This window comes from Chelonia mydas, chromosome 2 (genome assembly GCF_015237465.2).
Source record: "Chelonia mydas isolate rCheMyd1 chromosome 2, rCheMyd1.pri.v2, whole genome shotgun sequence".
Taxonomy (NCBI): domain Eukaryota; kingdom Metazoa; phylum Chordata; order Testudines; family Cheloniidae; genus Chelonia; species Chelonia mydas.
In genome coordinates, this window is record NC_057850.1 from 259,338,662 (window position 1) to 259,356,170 (window position 17,509).

Consider the following 17,509-nt stretch of genomic DNA (forward strand, 5'->3'; position numbering starts at 1 on the left):
TCCTCTTGGAGGATCATCTGCAATTACCAACTTTTTGCCACTTGTGATGAAAGAATTCTATTGTTCTATCTTATTGTAGTTACTCAACATAGATGTTCACCCTGGACAAATACCATTAACAGATTGTTGATGGCCCTGCAAGGCTTAACTAGAATTTACACTACTATGGTCACTTAAAAACCTGCATCAAGAGTCTGCACTCAGGACATTATGTATACACATTACTTCTAAATAAGCGTTCAATACAGACACAGGAATGCTGTCCCCTGCAAGCATAAATCAACCACTCCCCTTTCACGTACCTTCAAGTCCTCCCCATCCAATATATCTAGGAATCCATCATCTTCTTCCTCAGTGTCAGGGGAAGTTAGAGATGATAGCTGCATGAAAGCAGGCCTATAGTTTCCCAAGTCACCTTCAGGGGCTTCACCAGTGGGAAACTGGAAAGAAGACATTTTGGTTGAATGGAAGCCTCCATCCAGCCCTTTATTCTGGGGATTGTGTGTGACACTGACAGGCCAGCAGGTCAGAGCCATAGGCCAATTCACTTGTGTGTGAATATCAAAGAAATGTTAAGTGTACTAGTATGCATAGACCAATTCACTGATGTGTTAATAGGTATTGTTTTCACCTATCCATACCCTGTTGATTGCTATCACGTTACATTTGTATATTCCTGTACTTAATTAATCATAGATCAAAAGTGAGTGTTAGTATTAAGATGAGAATTTACTTGATGTGTAAACTTCATGAAAACTAATGAAGGATTGTTATGTGCCATTACATTATAATTTACATAGCGTATATCCTGGTAATTAAGTTTACCCATCAAATGCAATTGGAGCTTTGGAAATACAAATGAAGGTTGCTAACTTCAAAGCATGGGTCATTATGTTCCACAATGGAAATTCACAGACTCAGTATGCATTTATCAGAGTAACAGCCATGTTAGTCTGTATTCGCAAAAAGAAAAGGAGTACTTGTGGCACCTTAGAGACTAACCAATTTATTTGAGCATGAGCTTTCGTGAGCCACAGCTCACTTCATCGGATGCATTTAGTCAACAAAGCAGAAGTCCATGCTGTGAATGAAAACACTTGCCAGAATGCTTTCAGCGGAAAGGAGCTATAAGAATGGATCCAGGGAATGAGACTGTCTCTGAACTATTTGGACAATCACAGGGAAGCATTCCAGATGCAAGACAGAGATCCCCAAAGTTATTCTGGGTAACCTTGAGAGATTTATGGAAAACTAGCAGATTACTACATCTTTGCTATCATTTTGGACTTACAAACTTAGACTCACCTGTTAATGTATTTTACCTGCTTTAACCTCTCAATAACAATTTATTTTTCTTAGCTAATGAATCTTTAGTTAGTTTACTAGAGAAACTGGCTGCCAGCGTTGTCTTTGGTGTGACATAGAGAGTATCCATTGACTTGGGGTAAGTGACTGATCCTTTGGGGTTGCAAGGAACCTGACGTGGTGTGATTTTTGGTTTTAATAACCTTTTATCACTAAGATCAGTTTGTCTGGGTGGCAAACAGGCTGAAAGGTCTAAAGGGACGGTCTGTGGCTCCATGGTAACACTGGTATAGTGATCCAGGAGTGCACTTTTGTTACTGTCTTTGTGAAATCTAATTATAGAATATATCACCAGTTTGGGGTGTCTGCCCTATTTTCTGACCTGAGATTGGCACTCACAATTGTCAACCACTCCAGACAGCATGACACTATGGTCTCCCTTCTAGATGACTAGGAACACTGGTTCTAGCAGCTAAGGCAGTGCCATTCCTTGAAATGGATTTACAGAAGTTGTTCACATGGTCACCCCACCTATTCATCAACTGGCTTAGGCAGCTCCAAACCTGGCTCTGGCACTGTTATTTGGCCAGCAGAATAGTGAAAAACTTCACTGCTAGTTTTTCATTAAGGGATAATCCTGCATTCTGGAAAATTATACAATCCAGCATGTTTGCAAAGAGGAGCTCACTTCCAGGATGGTGCAGAGAGAGGAGGTCTCAGTAACAGGAGGTTACCCAAGTCTCCAGGTTTTGTGCATGCAGCCAGGAGACTTTCAGAAAGACGAGGGATCACCATAGTTAAGCAGTAGATGAAAACCAGAGTCCCCAATTCCCTGCTTCTATATAGTGGTCTTGGCCCCTTTCCTGGCCAAGCAACAGAACTTGCCATAGAATAGTACTTCATCCCTATATTATAAATGCAATTTTATTCTTTTAAACGCATCTAAATTTCAACACAGCTGTCTGCTTCACTGCAGAACCAGCAACACGATAAAAAGATTAATCCAATCCATGCTTTGTTAGACATCCACGCTCACTTGACTTATTGCAGTTTAGCTCAAGTTTCATGAAGGATTATAGTCAATAACTACTTGTGGTGTTTTGGTAACACCCCTAGTTGATCTCCCATATTCAGGGTACAATGAGATTTTTCCCAGCTTTAAAGCCTGAAAGCTGGGTGGACTTTTTTCCAGCTCAGTGTGTTATCAATAAAGATGCAGAAAGTAGTCGGTGCTTCTTCCCTCCCCCACTCCCAGAGCATCATGTCTCCGGACCACCGCTTCAGTGTGCTTTTTCTCCTAGAACCAAGCAAGCCTACGGCTAGGCAGAGGGTTCGTTGCCAAGGACAGCCTGATACATACCATCCGAGCTGGGGCAGAGTTCTGTCTTTGCCCAAAACCATCTTTTCCATCTTCAAGGGAACGGACACGCAGACAACTACGAGAAGCGGGCCTGGTTGGCTTCTTAAACTCAAAGGACTCCTTAATGAAAGGGAGCAAGACAAGCATTTTATCAAACCAACGAAGCTTAGAGGTTGAAGGGCCCATTGCACAGAAATTTTACAGCCCCTCTTGGACTCAACTCCCTGCAGTCCAAGGGAGTAAGTAAATCTTTCAGCATATGTGCATTTCCAAAGGAAAGTTGTTATAATAGTGATTAATATAGGAGAATTAGACTCACTTTCTCAGAGTATCCTTTACAGTCAACTATCAGCCCTGCACCTATCAAACTTTCCAGCAAAAGTCTTGTCTAATCATTTCAAAGGCAGCCAGATCTGTACCTAAATCACTAGAATGAACTTGCTGTTGTGCGACAAGCTGCGCCCTCCTCCCATTACTCCTGAGAATGATAGATAGATTTCTGTAGAAATCTGAGTCCTTGTAAGATTTCTTCATTGATCGAATTCACAGCTAGTTGGTCTGTAATGGAGTTGGACTCAATAGCCCCAGACAAGTTCCTTAAAGATTTACTCACTCAGTTTAATGAAATCACAGATGTTTACAGTTTGATAATTACAACCTGACAGGGCAATTGTCTGGTGAGCCAGTAAGGGAAAGCCTTGAAAGTAAGAGGGATGACAAGGTAGTAGGTTTGGACTCTAGATCCTCAGTGAAGGTAGGATGCCCTAATTAGGTTAGGGCCCATCCCCCACAGACTAGTTTCGAGATAGGAACATCCCTAGCAAAGAGCTGAAGTGGTCCTAGAAAAATCCTCCATTTTAATAGGGCACAAGAATTAGGGAGCATCCATCTTCCCTTTCCAGTTACCATCACCTCTCTACAGTTCCCACCCACCCAATCTCCCCCTTTCTTTCATCAGGATATAGATCTCACATCCACCTCCTCCCCCTCACTTCTGGTGACATTTGCCCCAGCGGGGGCCCTCCTCCTATCCCCACCCCCACACCTGTCCCGTCGCATTCCACCATTCTTACCCTCACACCCATCTCCTTCCTTTTGCTGTCTGTTGAATACCCATTCCAGCGCTAAAAAGATCTGTGAAGCAAAGCTTGTCCCTTCCACCAACAGAAGTTAATCCCAACAACATACTGTTGCGCCCACTGTGTCTCCGTAACAAGATCTGTCATTCACAACCTCTTCATAACTCTCCCTCCAGCTTCTGGCTCTCCCAGAACCCTTCATCTGATGCTGCCTCTGTAGCTGCGCTCTTAGGGCTTGTCTACATTACCGGCTGGATAGAGGGGCAGAGATCGATCCAGTGGGGGTCGATTTATCGTGTCTAGTTGAGCACTCTCCCCTCGACTCCGGTACTCCACCAGGGTAACAGGCACAGGCGGAGTTGACGAGGGAGGGTCAGCCATCGACTTACCTCAGTGAAGACACCACGGTAAGTAGATCTAAGTACATCGACTTCAGTTACGTTATTCACGTGGCTGAAGTTACGTACCTTAGATTGATCCCCTCACCCAGTGTAGACTAGGCCTTACAGAGGGTTCTTCCCTTACCCAACCATAACAGATCAGACTCTGGTGGGGGTGGAGCTTCTCTCCAGTTACTGCCACTTTCGATACCACCCCCCCGCCCCCCGATTTCAGCATCACTGTATCTGGTTCTTCTACCCTTCTATGTCGCTGTCATTTACCGTCCACCCAACTCCTCCCCATCAGCCTTCCTCTCCAATTTCAACTTTGGCTTTCTCTCTTTTATTTCCCCCACTCATCCTTGGTGACTTCAGCTTCCATGCTGATGACCCATCTGACCCTCTAGCTGCACAATCCTTCACCTCGAGCTCTTTATTCAACCTGGAGTCTTGGTTCAACTCTCCCACTCACCAAAAGGGCCATTCACTTGACTTGGTCTTCAAGAGGCACGACCCTCGATGATCTCTCTGTTGTGGAGTTCCCTCTCTTCAATCACCACCTGATCTCTTTCAGCACACCCATCAGCCTGTGCCCTCTCACACGGCCTTACTGTGACTTCCAGTCTATCTGCTCTCAGTCCCCTTCTCTTTATAGTATTGTTGTCCTTCTCCCCCATCACAAGGTCTATCCTGCCAACCTCCAGCTCTGGCTCACCTTCAACATCCATTTCCTACACTCCTGCTCTAATGTTGTGAAAATCTTCAGCAGAAATTCTGGGACCAGGCTGACTTCCTCTCTTACAAATTTGTTCTCTCCTTCAGTTCTGCCATCTTCCTAGCGAGACAAATCTAATTCTTTAACTTAACTGAATCTCACCCACAATCCCAGCTGCTTTTTCTACCACCTTTGACTCATGCCTCAAACCCTCCCATCCTCCCTCCACTTCTCTGCACAGGTTCTCACTGACTTCTTCCAAGAGAAAACTGACAAGATGTGACATGACCTTCCTCCTCCCCTCACCTTGCCTTCCTGTCCCTGCCTATAATTCTCCTTCTCCCCAGTTAGAGACAAATGTTTCTCTCTGCTCTCCTCCTCTAACCCCTCCACTTGCCCTAGTGACCCCAATCCATTTTCTGATCTCCCTCTCACCCACTCTCAATCCTTACCTACATTCCTCCTCAACCTCTCACTCTCCTCTGGCTCTTTCCCCTCACAAAAAAAACATACTTTAATTTCTCCCATTTAAAAAAAACCTCATCCTTGACCCAACTTAACTCTTCAGTTATTGTCTCAGTTCTCATCTCTTTCATTCCTAAGCTCATTGAATGTGCTGTTTACAGTCGACATCCAGAGTTCATCTCCTCCAAATCCATCCTAGATCCTCTCCAATCTGGCTTCCGCCCCTTGCACTCAACTGAAACTACTCTCATCAATGTCTTCCTGGCCAAGACTCAGAACCTGCACCCAGTCCTCCTTGACCAGACAGCTGCCTTTGACACAGTCAACCATGCTCCCCCTCTTGAAATCTTGCCCCCTCTTGGCTTCCGTGACTATCCACTCCTAGTTTTCCCTCCTACCTCTCTAATCATGTCTTCAGCACATCCTTTAGAGGATCCTCCTCATCCACCTTCCAATTTCTGTGGCTCTAGAGGGCTCTATCTCCCTCTACATCTTATCACTGGGTAATATCATCCACAAATTCAAACACCATCTCTATTCTGATGGCTCAGATCTACCTCTCTGCACCGGACCAGTCGTCTTTTGTCCAAAGTTAAAATCTCAGCCTGATGTTTTCCGGGTGGACATTTCACCATCAACTCAAGCTCAACATGGCTAAACCAGAGCTCTTCCCCCAACTGCCTTCTCAATCACCGTGCATGACTACACCATCCTGCCTGTCACTCATGCCTGTAACATGGGCATCATCTTTGACTTGGACTTCTCTGGGGCCTCACATCAAGGCTATGTCTAAGTCTTGCCAATTCTTTCTGCATAACTTCTCTAAGATATGGCCTTTCCTGTCCATCCAAATAGATAAAACTCTCATCCAGGCTTGCATCTTCATTACTGAAATGTCCTTTTTTCTGGCTTTGACAAATAGTGTTTCCTGGCTCACATCCATTCACAATGCTTCTGCAAAGATGATTCTCCAACTTACAGCTTTGATCGTGTCACCCCTCTCTCAATCCCTCTACTGGCTCCCTCGTCTCTATCATATAAAACATAAGCTACTTGTCACCATGTTCAAGACCCTTCACAACCTAGCCCTCACCCTATCATCTGTCATTCAGTATTAACAGGTCAACTCCTGCCTCCAAGCAGCCCACATCAGCCTTCACTGCCCATTTTTTAAATTTCCAAACAAGCATCTTTGTGCTTTTTCCCTTGCAAAGCCTCATGCTTGGGTGCCCCCGCCCCCCCGGCCCTCTTAAACATCTACAAAGCCACTGCAGTGTTTTCCTTCAAATCCCATTTAAGAGCTCTTTACCACAATGCCTAAAAACTTGACAACAGCTAGACTAGACCACTACCTATCAGGCTGACCAACACTGTCTAGCTGTCTCTTGTACTCCCATGTCTTTCTGTCTGTATCAGTCTGTTGTCTTTTGTCTTAGACTGTAAGTGCTTTGTTCTGCATTTGTACCGTACCTAGCACAATGGGGCTCCTAGGCATTATGGTAATACAGAAAGTGGAAAGTCAGCTTTTGCACCAGATTAGTGCAAATTCTGCAAGACAAACCACGGAGAAGTTTAAGACTGCCACAGTTCACCAAAAATAATAAGAAAGGCTTTACCCACCACATCAGCCACTCATTACAAACCTCCTCCCCAAATAAGGAGTTATCCCCATGTATCAAGCCCCATACTACAACAAGTCACATTTTCCTGGGTATAGCTTCCCATACTACACTACTTCGGAGATGCGTAGAGTGAATTAAACTTACATTCTCTTTGTTGTCATCTGTTTCAGTCAGGTGAAAAACATCACAATCCAAAGAATCTGAGTTGCTCCTCTTCAGAGCAGGACTAGACCCCAGAAGCTTCTGCTGCAAAAGTGAGAGGGTATATCCTGCTCAATATCAACCAGTTCCCCAAATTTTGGGCAACTGAGAGGCCACGCTGACAGCTTGCCAAGAATGTAAGGGCTGCGGTACCCAAACTGGCACAAACTATGTTAAAGACAAGGGCTGGCCATGGACATGCAGCCCCTGGAGACAACAGGTCCCAGCATGCAATACTTCCACATAAAGCTAGTGACAGGCTGCCTTGTAGAACATAACAGATTACACTTTGATCCATTTCAAGATTATAGCCTATGACTTTGTTATCTTAATTTTAAGCAACAAGCAACACCAGATTCTTGGGACTGAAAGATTAATGAGTTTTGCTGGATATCTGCGAATAAAAAAGTGGATGCATAAGTAGCGTTAGCGCTTAATACTGAAAACCTCTTTGCCACTCCTGAAAGACCAAAATCCCTCTCACTTACCGGGAGGGAACGTATTCTTCTGATGGGTAACTGAATACTGCAATGAGAACACAGACAAAAATAGAATCAAATTTTACTTTAACATTTAAACTGAAAAGCTGTTAACAGTAACTGATAACATAACTCAGATTTTCCACTGCAAAACTGAATTAGCTAGTGGCATAATTTAATGGATCAATAGATAACTAATTAAGAAGGGAAGTTAAAATTCGAATTGTACTCACTTAGTAAATCTGCCAGATTCTATAACTGTTTTCTCAAAGCTGAAAAAAGGCAGACAAAGGACATTAGTTACTTTTATTGCTAATTCATTATCCAATACTTTGGACTACTTAGTGTTGTTTAAACTCAAAGTCATGGAATGTTTGTTGCTGCTACTTGTCCCCAGCTTTTAAACTTGTGCACCTTAGGCTATGTCTACACTACAGCTTATGCTGACATAAATTATGTGTGAATAAAGCACTCCCCTGAATGACAAATTATGCTGGCATAAGCGCTGGTGTGGACAGAGCTATGTCGATGGGAGAGCTTCTTCCACCAACAAAGTTTCTACTGCTTGTGAGGGTGTTTTTTGCATAGAGCACCTTCACCACACCCACTACAGCACTGTATGTATAGACATGGCCTTAAGAACAGCAGACCATCTTGTTCTTTGTTTCCTAGAGACTTATTGTCTCAGCTGGGCTGGAGGACTAAACCCAGTTTCCCTACCCCAGTTTCCCCAAGGAGACTAGAGCTAGTGTTTCCTAATCCAGGATAGTATTAACAGCAGATTAGCCTAAATGGAAACAAGAGTTTCTCAGTGAGAAATGGGACAGGGTGGCCCAAGGACCAAGTGTGTCCAAAACACCATCATCTTCTTTACCTGCAAGGTAAGGACATAACTGATTGACCATAGGTGGAAAACTCAAAACAAGCAATTGCTGTTAGCCATCAGTTAAGGTACATGTACAAGCAAATAGTATTGCTGAGTATTTAATGAAAACTATAAGTTACATGCAAGATAGGTGTAGCCCTCAGACTCCTAAGCAAGGTGCCAATGTGATGCTCAGAGTCTAGGGTGCTCAGAAGTACATACTTTGGTCTGGGCAACACATTAACTTAGACATAAGACTGTTAAGCAGTCTGGGCCACATTCTGTTGAAACAGAAAACCCAGAATTTCAAGCTGCAATGTGCCAAGACATACACTTCAAGAGGGTTAAGTGAGAAGAGCTCATTTTACATGTACTAGCTGTGGAATTTTCAGATCAAGCCTCCCATTAGCCCACATTTAGCAGTTAATAGTATAGTCTAAAATGCCAAAAGTTTAGCACATTTTTACATACGTTTCCTCAATGTCTGAGTTCAGGGGATCAGGGAAATCTAGACAGTAGCCTGTGAAAGATAAAAAAAATTTTTTACTACTGAAAATATAAAGTACAGGGCACTGTTAGCGAGGAGTCTTAGATCTTCTCCCCCCAAAAGGTTACAGTGACTTGCTCAGCAGGGCAACTTTTTGCCATGCAGAGAGAGTCATAGACCAGTCATATCCAGTCATAGACCAGATAAATCACCCCCGACTGAAATCCCTGGAGTGGAGGGGGGAGGGGAAGAGGCAGGAGAGACAGCCTTGAGTATCACCCAGCTACTACTTCTGACCACAGGTAATGGTTTGATACTGGGCTTTTGGGGTGAGTGAGAAAAGGAGGAATAAAAATATCCCACCATAGTGCCCTGTATGAGAAACTGTCACATAAGAAAGGAACATACCACTTTAGAACCACAGCTTAACTAATATTTTGGCCTTTTTCCACACAGACTAATAAATTGCTATTCCTTTGCAGTTAGCCCTGCCAATTGATTGTTTCCTATATGCAAGCTTTTAGCCATGCTCTTTTATTACCCCCCTCCCCTGCACAAAGTAGGTAATATTAGCAAATCTCACACAGTCATCTACCGAAAAATGCCTTCATAAGACAAATCATTGTCCAGGTAGCAAGATAATTAGTATCTTATTGACATACAAAAGCCAGGTGATGCATTAAAGCAATACAGCTGCTTCTGGTAGGTTTAAGGTTAGGAACACTTTTTCAAAGACCTGTGCTTTAAAAGAACTACTTTGACAAAAAGTAGGTAGAAGCACGCTACATCTCCATGTCTCCCTGACTTATCCTATTGCAGCCTTGCCCCCTGTGATCTCGGGTGTACTCATTTTGTGTCAGGCTGTAAAGGTTCCATCTGTAGTCTAGAGTACCACGCACAGTCGTGGCACTACACAAGATGAGACATACATAGAGAGAAGGCCGTTTCCCTATACTGGGTTGCGTCAATAGAGTACCATGAAACCCCCACGATTTTAGTAGTATTAGTTAATCATAACACTCTAAACAATATTTACATTGATGTAGCGCCTCCCATCCAAAAATACTTCAAGTTTTAGACATAGCTGTATTTAAGTGGCTCTACATATCTCTGGGGTGCAAGGACAATAGTTGGACAACCAACAGCACACAATATGCCACGATGATTTAAGGTATTAGTCAAGAAGATCAACATGAAATTACATTGTATTCACACAGTTTATCTACCTCAGAAGGATGAAAAGCACAGTCAATTCTGCTAAGAACTCAATTTGTGATTCCAAGGAGTGTAGGTATTTCAAACCCACTGCTTAGACCATTAAGCAATTACCTCTTGATTGTCAGCAACCACAAACTAACATGGGAGAGCTATGTTTACCAGCCAATGGTTTACAGAGAGGCAGAACAGACTAGTGAATTGGAGCCAGAACTCATTTTTCACACTGGCTCTGCCACTGACTTACTGTATGATGCTGGACAGGCCACTTAACATCTGTACTTACATTTTGACATTTTCTTTTTTTTATAAAATGGGGCCATCTCCCTCCTGCTTCAGGAGGGTTGCTAGGATTAATTATTGTTGCAGTGAATTATGCAAGTACACAGTATTAGCTTCCTGTTAAACCTGAAAATTGCTCTTTATAATACAAGGCAAGAGGATGTCAAGCTTTTTCATTCCTTAGTACTTATGTGTGGATTAAAAAGTAACCTGAATCAGTAGATTCTGACGAGTCGGTTCTTTGTAGATTGTTACTGTTCCTCATTCCCAGCATTTGCACAGAATTCTCATACTGACTGTAAAGATTAAGAAAATGAGTTATTTTACTGAATGTTTCAGACAGGAACCACCACAATAGGTTTAAAATGCAGAAATAAACTGTAAATGAGCTCAAATTGGAATGGTTATTCTTGATCAGCTTATGTAGTGGACAACGCAAAAGGTGCCAGTTTAAACAGTCCTGCAGATTGAAGTTTTGCGTAACCATAGCAGAGACAGTACAGGTAAGAGCAATACAATACTCCTGGGGAATTCTGCGTCACTGCGCATGCACAGAATTCATGCCCCCCACAGAAAAATGACTTCTGACGGGGAAGCCAAAAGAGCGGTCACACGCCTCTCCCCGGCATTGCAGGCAGGTTGGTTCAGGCATCCGGAGCAGCCAGTAGAGACATAAATCACTGTCTGAGGGGAAGAGGCTACATAATTGTGTGTGAGACACACACACTCTGTCCCTCTCACTCGCTATTGCAGCTTGCTTGGCGTGGAAGGGCAGGGCTTTAGAGTGTTTCTGAGGAGTTAGGCGTGGGATAGGCACTGTCCCCTGAGGGAGGGCAGAATGTAGCTACCTGCCTGCTTAGTGAATTCTTCCCATTCTTTCTGTGAATTCTCCCAGGAGTATAAAACAGGTGTAAATGATTTAAGGCTCCTTTACATTGCCAGAGTGGTGTAAGGGACAGTATGGCCTGATAAAAGCTTATGGTGCTTTAGTGATTAAAACTGGTCTAATTTTTGGACTGAAAATTTTTTCTAACAGAATGTGGTCCATGAACTGTTTGCTACTGACCTTTCTGGAGATGGACAGTAGCCAATATAAATTGTGAGTTTGATTCCCCAGCCCTCACTTGTTCTTCAGTTGCCTTTGATGTAACACTAAGCATATGGATGCATATATTTGTTGACTAATAACTAGAAATAAAGGGTCAAACCTAGTTACATTACTGTTAGGCCAGGAGGTTTGGGGATTTCCTCCAATACTCCCCACTCCCATTCTCCATCCATTGTATTGTAGTTTAAGTAAATTACTGAAATAATTGAAACCAGAGTGATTATATTAAGTTATTTTGACAAATAAAATATGCAGAATTTTGTAACATTGTGCACAGAATTTAATTTTTTTGCTGCAGAATTCCCCCGGGGAGTAATACAAGTTTCAGCACACTCCTGCCAACATGACTCAACCTAATGACGTGGACTGGATTTACTCCAATGTCCTTAAAGCAATTAAACCCCATTTCTTTTAGTGACTGGTGTATCGTAGGTGCACAAATGCAGTATTGCTAACCCCAAGAGTTAAAAAATCAGGCCTAAAATCATGATAAATATATTTGGGGTTCTTTGCCTTCTGGTTTCCATGTCATTCAGAAACACTTGCATCAAGATTAAGCTTTTCTCTGCATGTATCAGAGCTAGAAACTACCTTTTTTACAATTAAAGTTGAAATCCTCTTCTAATCTCATGCCTCCAGGAGCTGGGGCTTTGAAATAAACCCCAAATATCATAAAACTTGGAATAACGTTGTGAGCATTGGCAACATTGCATGTGTGATAGAGTACTATTGTATGGAATGAATTTACAGGTATTATGTGGTCTATCAAAGAGCCATGAAGAGGTAGAATAGTGGCAAACAGCCCAACCCAAATAACCTCACGTTTAATTCCTTTGTTGTCTGGAAGAGAATGGTGGGAGAAAATAATTCATCCCTGTGCAGAGGGCCATCTAAAAACAACTTTATACCATTTATTTCCTCCTCCCCCCTCGGCTGCCAGCCCAAATCAGGTTTTAAGTAGGTTTTAAATGCTGTGTTGGTCTTGTGCTGCCCTATGCATAGGGATGAATTTTGCTCATAATGTGTAGTTATTGACTAGTGATTAAATCATTATTTTTGCAATATTATTGCCAACACCAGAGAGAAGAGGAAATCAGCAGATTTTGTGCCTATACAACCTTGATGCTTGTTTTACAAAACTGCGTTAAAGAGTGGTACTAATGAGCTCCAAAGGGACTCTAACCTAGTCCCATTTGAGTGGTGGCTGTAAAATCTTCAAATCTGAAGATCCTGCACGACGCAACATAGACCCATGAACAACAACTTATTATCCACCCTCAAACACACATGGTAAGCACCTGTACAAACCTAACTCTGGGAATGGGGCAGAATGGGCCAAACTAACATATTGGGCAGATTCATCCCTGGTAAACTATCAGCAACAAACTTACACCAGGGATATACTTGGCCCTTTATGATTAATTCACAGTCTCAGTTATTTCAGTGCAGAGAAAGAACAGAAATATTGAAACAGTAATGGAGGAGGACTTTGCATGGCATGGGTAAGAGGCTACATGGTGTGGGGTGGAGGAAGGGCTACAGCAGGGGGTTCTCAAACTGGGGGTCTGGGGGCGAGCTGTCAGCCTCCACCCCAAACCCTGCTTTGCCTCCAGCATTTATAATGGGGTTAAATATATTTAAGAAGTGTTTTTAATTTATAAGGGAGGTCCCACTCAGAGGCTTGCTCTGTGAAAGGGGGTCACCAGTAAAAAAGTTTGACGACGACTGGCTACAGGACATGTTCAGAAGGCTTTGGGAAGTGAGAGGATGTGGTATAATAGACTGCAGGGTTTGAGCGAAGAAGATTGAAAGTGGAATGCAGGGAATTACCAGTGCACAGGACTGCTGGTATTGTTTGGGGAGTCGGGGGTGGGGGTGGGGAGAGAAGGCTGCAGGGGTCAGAGTGTCTGGAGAATGGAAATAGGAGCCAGGGAGAACTGAGGGGCTACTAAGATGTGATCATGTGGGCTGTGTGAGGACGAAGAGAAGGCTGTAGGGACCAGGCAGAGTTGCCAGGACAAGATAGGGGTTGACTAGAGAGGCAGCAGTGGCATATGGAGAAGGATTACAGGGATCTCGGAGCCCAGGTACCAGGAGCAGTGGGTGGGGAGCTGCAAGGCTTGGGAGTTGTGTGGGGGACAGGTCATGGGGGCCACATGTGTGGGGGAGGTGGCAGCCACTATGGATAATATGGAGATCATGTGGCACCATGTGTGCACTGTGTGTTAAAAGAGCACACCAAGGAGGCCAGTACCAGGAAGCTATGGGGTTGCAGGGATAAGTTCAGGGGGAATACACATTGGGGAAGTGGGCAGACACCAGTGGGATGTGGGGGTGGCATAGGTGGGGTATCAGGGGCCATATGTTGGGGAGATGGGCAGACACCAGGAGTCATAGGGGCTGTATATGGGTAGCCACCAGGATTCACAGGGATTGGGGATGCAGAGGGAGGGTCATGAGGGCCATGTGTCAGGGAGGAAGGAGGCACAAGGTGACTCTGGGAGGCCGCAGGGGTGGAGTCCGGGGAGCCATGTATGGGAGAGTGCACAGGCAACAGGGGACTAGGGAGGCTGCAGGAGCAGGGTCATGGGGCAGGCACCAGGAAGGGCTATAGGGGTGGGGTTAGAGAGACCAAATGGAAGCAGTCACAGAGGGGCTCTGGAGGCTGCAGGGGTGGGGTCCTGGGAGCAATATGCGAGGGAGGGCAACAAGATCCAGGGGGCTATGGAGGTTGCAGAGATGGGGTCCCGGGGCAGGCACCAAGGGGACTATGTAGGCTGAAGGGATGAGGTCCCGGGGCAGGCACAAGAGGGCTCTAAGGGGAGCCCCATGTGCACCAAGGGACTATGGAGGCTGCAGGGGTGGAGTCCTGGAAGCCATGTACGGAGGAGGGGGCCAGAAGGGGTGAGAATCCAGGGGGGCAGGCACGGGGCAGTTCTGGGGTGGAGTCCTGGGAGCCATGTAGGGGGAGGAGGACAGGCACCAGAGGGGCTATGGGGGCTGAAGGGGTGGGAATCCTGGGGGGGGGGGGCAGGCACAAGGCAGCTCTGGGGTAGGGTCCTGGGAGTCATGTGGGGGGAGAACTATAGGCACCAGAGGGGCTATGGGGGCTGAAGGGGTGAGGTTATGGGGACTGAAGGGGTGGGAATCCTGGGGGGTCAGGCACGAGGCAGCTCTGGGGTGGGGTCCTGGGAGCCATGTGGGGGGAGGAGGACAGGCACCAGAGGGGCTATGGGGGCTGAAGGGGTGAGAATCCTGGGAGGGGCAGGCATGAGGCAGCTCTGGGGTGGGATCCTGGGAGCCATGTGGGGGGAGGAGGACAGGCAGCAGAGAGGTTATGGGGGCTGAAGGAGTGAGAATCCGGGGGGGGGGGGGGGGAAGGAGGGGGGAGGCATGAGGCAGCTCTGGGGTGGGGTCCTGGGAGCCACGTGGGGGGAGAAGGACAGGCACCAGAGGGGCTATGGGGGCTGAAGGGGTGAGGTTATGGGGGCTGAAGGGGTAGGAATCTTGGGGGGGCAGGCATGAGGCAGCTCTGGGGTGGGGGCCTGGGAGCCATGTGGGGGGAGGAGGACAGGCACCAGAGGGGCTATGGGGGCTGCAGGGGTGAGGTTATGGGGGCTGAAGGGGTGGGAATCCGGGGGGGGGGGGGGGGGAACGCAGGCATGAGGCAGCTCTGGGGTGGGGTCCTGGGAGCCATGTGGGGGGAGGAGGACAGGCACCAGAGGGGCTATGGGGGCTGAAGGGGTGAGAATCCTGGGAGGGGCAGGCATGAGGCAGCTCTGGGGTGGGGTCCTGGGAGCCATGTGGGGGGAGGAGGACAGGCAGCAGAGAGGTTATGGGGGCTGAAGGAGTGAGAATCCGGGGGGGGGGAGGCATGAGGCAGCTCTGGGGTGGGGTCCTGGGAGCCATGTGGGGGGAGAAGGACAGGCACCAGAGGGGCTATGGGGGCTGAAGGGGTGAGGTTATGGGGGCTGAAGGGGTAGGAATCTTGGGGGGGCAGGCATGAGGCAGCTCTGGGGTGGGGTCCTGAGAGCCATGTGGGGGGAAGAGGACAGGCACCAGAGGGGCTATGGGGGCTGCAGGGGTGAGGTTATGGGGGCTGAAGGGGTGGGAATCCTGGGGGGGGGGGGGGGAAACGCAGGCATGAGGCAGCTCTGGGGTGGGGTCCTGGGAGCCATGTGGCAGGAGGAGGACAGGCACCAGAGGGACTATGGGGGCTGAAGGAGTGAGGTTATGGGGCTGAAGGGGTGGGGTCCTGGGAGCCATGTGGGGGGAGGAGGAGGAGGACAGGCACCAGAGGGGCTATGGGGGCTGAAGGGGTGAGGTTATGGGGCTGAAGGGGTGGGGTCCTGCGAGCCATGTGGGGGGAGGAGAACAGGCACCACAGGGGCTATGGGGGCCACAGGGGTGGGAATCCTGGGGGGGGCAGGCACGAGGCAGCTCTGGGGTGGGGTCCTGGGAGCCATGTGGGGGGAGGAGGAGGAGGACAGGCACCAGAGGGGCTATGGGGGCTGAAGGGGTGAGGTTATGGGGCTGAAGGGGTGGGGTCCTGGGAGCCATGTGGGGGAAGGAGGAGGAGGACAGGCACCAGAGGGGCTATGGGGGCTGAAGGGGTGGGAATCCTGGGGGGGGCAGGCACGAGGCAGCTCTGGGGTGGGGTCCTGGGAGCCATGTGGGGGGAGGAGGAGGAGGACAGGCACCAGAGGGGCTATGGGGGCTGCAGGGGTGAGGTTATGGGGCTGAAGGGGTGGGAATCCTGGGGGGGGCAGGCACGAGGCAGCTCTGGGGTGGGGTCCTGGGAGCCGTGTGGGGGGAGGAGGAGGAGGAGGACCGGCACCAGAGGGGCTATGGGGGCTGCAGGGGTGAGGTTATGGGTTCATGGGGGGAAAGGCACCGGGGAACTATGGGGGCTGCAGGGGCGGCCTCTTAGGGGGGCGGCATGGGGGCAAGAGGAAGGCACCACCAGGGGGGCTCTGGGGGCTGCAGGGGCGGGGCCGTGTGAGAGGCACCAGGGGCTCGGAGGGTGGCAGGGGATGGGGCACGAGGGCAGGGGCACCAGGGGGCCATGGGGCGGGGGCACCAGGGGGCTGGCACGGCCGGTCTCACCTGTAGCCAAGTCCCTGCAGCTGCTTCATGGTGAGGCTGAGGCCGGAGACCGGGGAGAGCTCGGCGGGGAACAGGGACTTCACCACGCCGGGCCCGGCGGCCGGGAGCTGCGGCAGGAGGAGGCGGCGGCGGCGGGAGCTCGGCGGGGCGGGGCTGGGGGGCCCGGGATCCATGAGGCCGGCGTGGGGTGGGAGCGGACCCGAGCGGCTCCTGCTGTCAGCGCGACCCCCCCACGCTCTGACCCTCCCCGTCACCCGTACGGAACAAACGCTGCGCAACCCGCGCGCGCGCGCGCTCTCTCGCCCTCTGCATACACCCGAAGCTGGCGCCAAACTTGGGCCCACCAATCAGAAGCGGCCTCCCCGCGCCTCGGCCCGCCCACTTCTCTGAGCGACAGCAAATCCGGTGAGCGAAAGAGAGCTCTAGCTTTATACGACCAATCACAACCAGACTCTTTTCCTTTCTCCCCACCCACACATTGAACGACAGAGACACTGACCAGTAGAATGCGACCCTTCCCTTCAGCCGGCCAATCACCAAGTCTCATCACTTTGCCCTGCCCAATTCTCTAAGTGAAAGGCCAATAGAATGCCCAGACGCTTTTTTGGCCAGCAATCAAAACAAGCTTCGTCTTTTCTCCGCCCACTCAGCAGTTCCGACCAATAGAATAGAAGAGCCGGCGAGGGGGCCGACCAATTGAAACCAGCCGAATCTTCTTTCCCCCCGCCCCCTGGATTGTTTGACAGGAGATCCGACCACTAGAATTGCAGATAGGCCCGTTGGACGCCGGCGGGTTTTTCGTTGATACTCGCGTGTAAGGGGCGCGATCAAGGGGTTAGC

The 17,509-nt window shown here is 48.1% G+C and overlaps 1 protein-coding gene across 2 annotated transcripts in view; it reads right to left on the reverse strand.

Annotated features, from left to right (window-relative positions):
• Positions 1–17,058, reverse strand: part of CDC25A (cell division cycle 25A) — a 28,329-nt gene extending 11,271 nt beyond the window's left edge. The window contains exons 1-8 of one of the 2 annotated variants that reach the window (XM_043541819.1): positions 16,670–17,058; positions 10,666–10,751; positions 8,943–8,991; positions 7,840–7,878; positions 7,616–7,652; positions 7,071–7,169; positions 2,666–2,785; positions 303–440 (exon numbers count right to left, since the gene is read on the reverse strand). In XM_043541819.1, the coding sequence (XP_043397754.1) occupies positions 303–440; positions 2,666–2,785; positions 7,071–7,169; positions 7,616–7,652; positions 7,840–7,878; positions 8,943–8,991; positions 10,666–10,751; positions 16,670–16,842 (741 nt within the window). In that variant the 5' untranslated portion in view covers positions 16,843–17,058. Of the gene's footprint in view, positions 1–302; positions 441–2,665; positions 2,786–7,070; positions 7,173–7,615; positions 7,653–7,839; positions 7,879–8,942; positions 8,992–10,665; positions 10,752–16,669 lie in introns of both variants that reach the window. The other variant, XM_037891398.2, reaches the window with a different exon arrangement.
• Between the last annotated feature and the right edge of the window lie 451 nt (positions 17,059–17,509).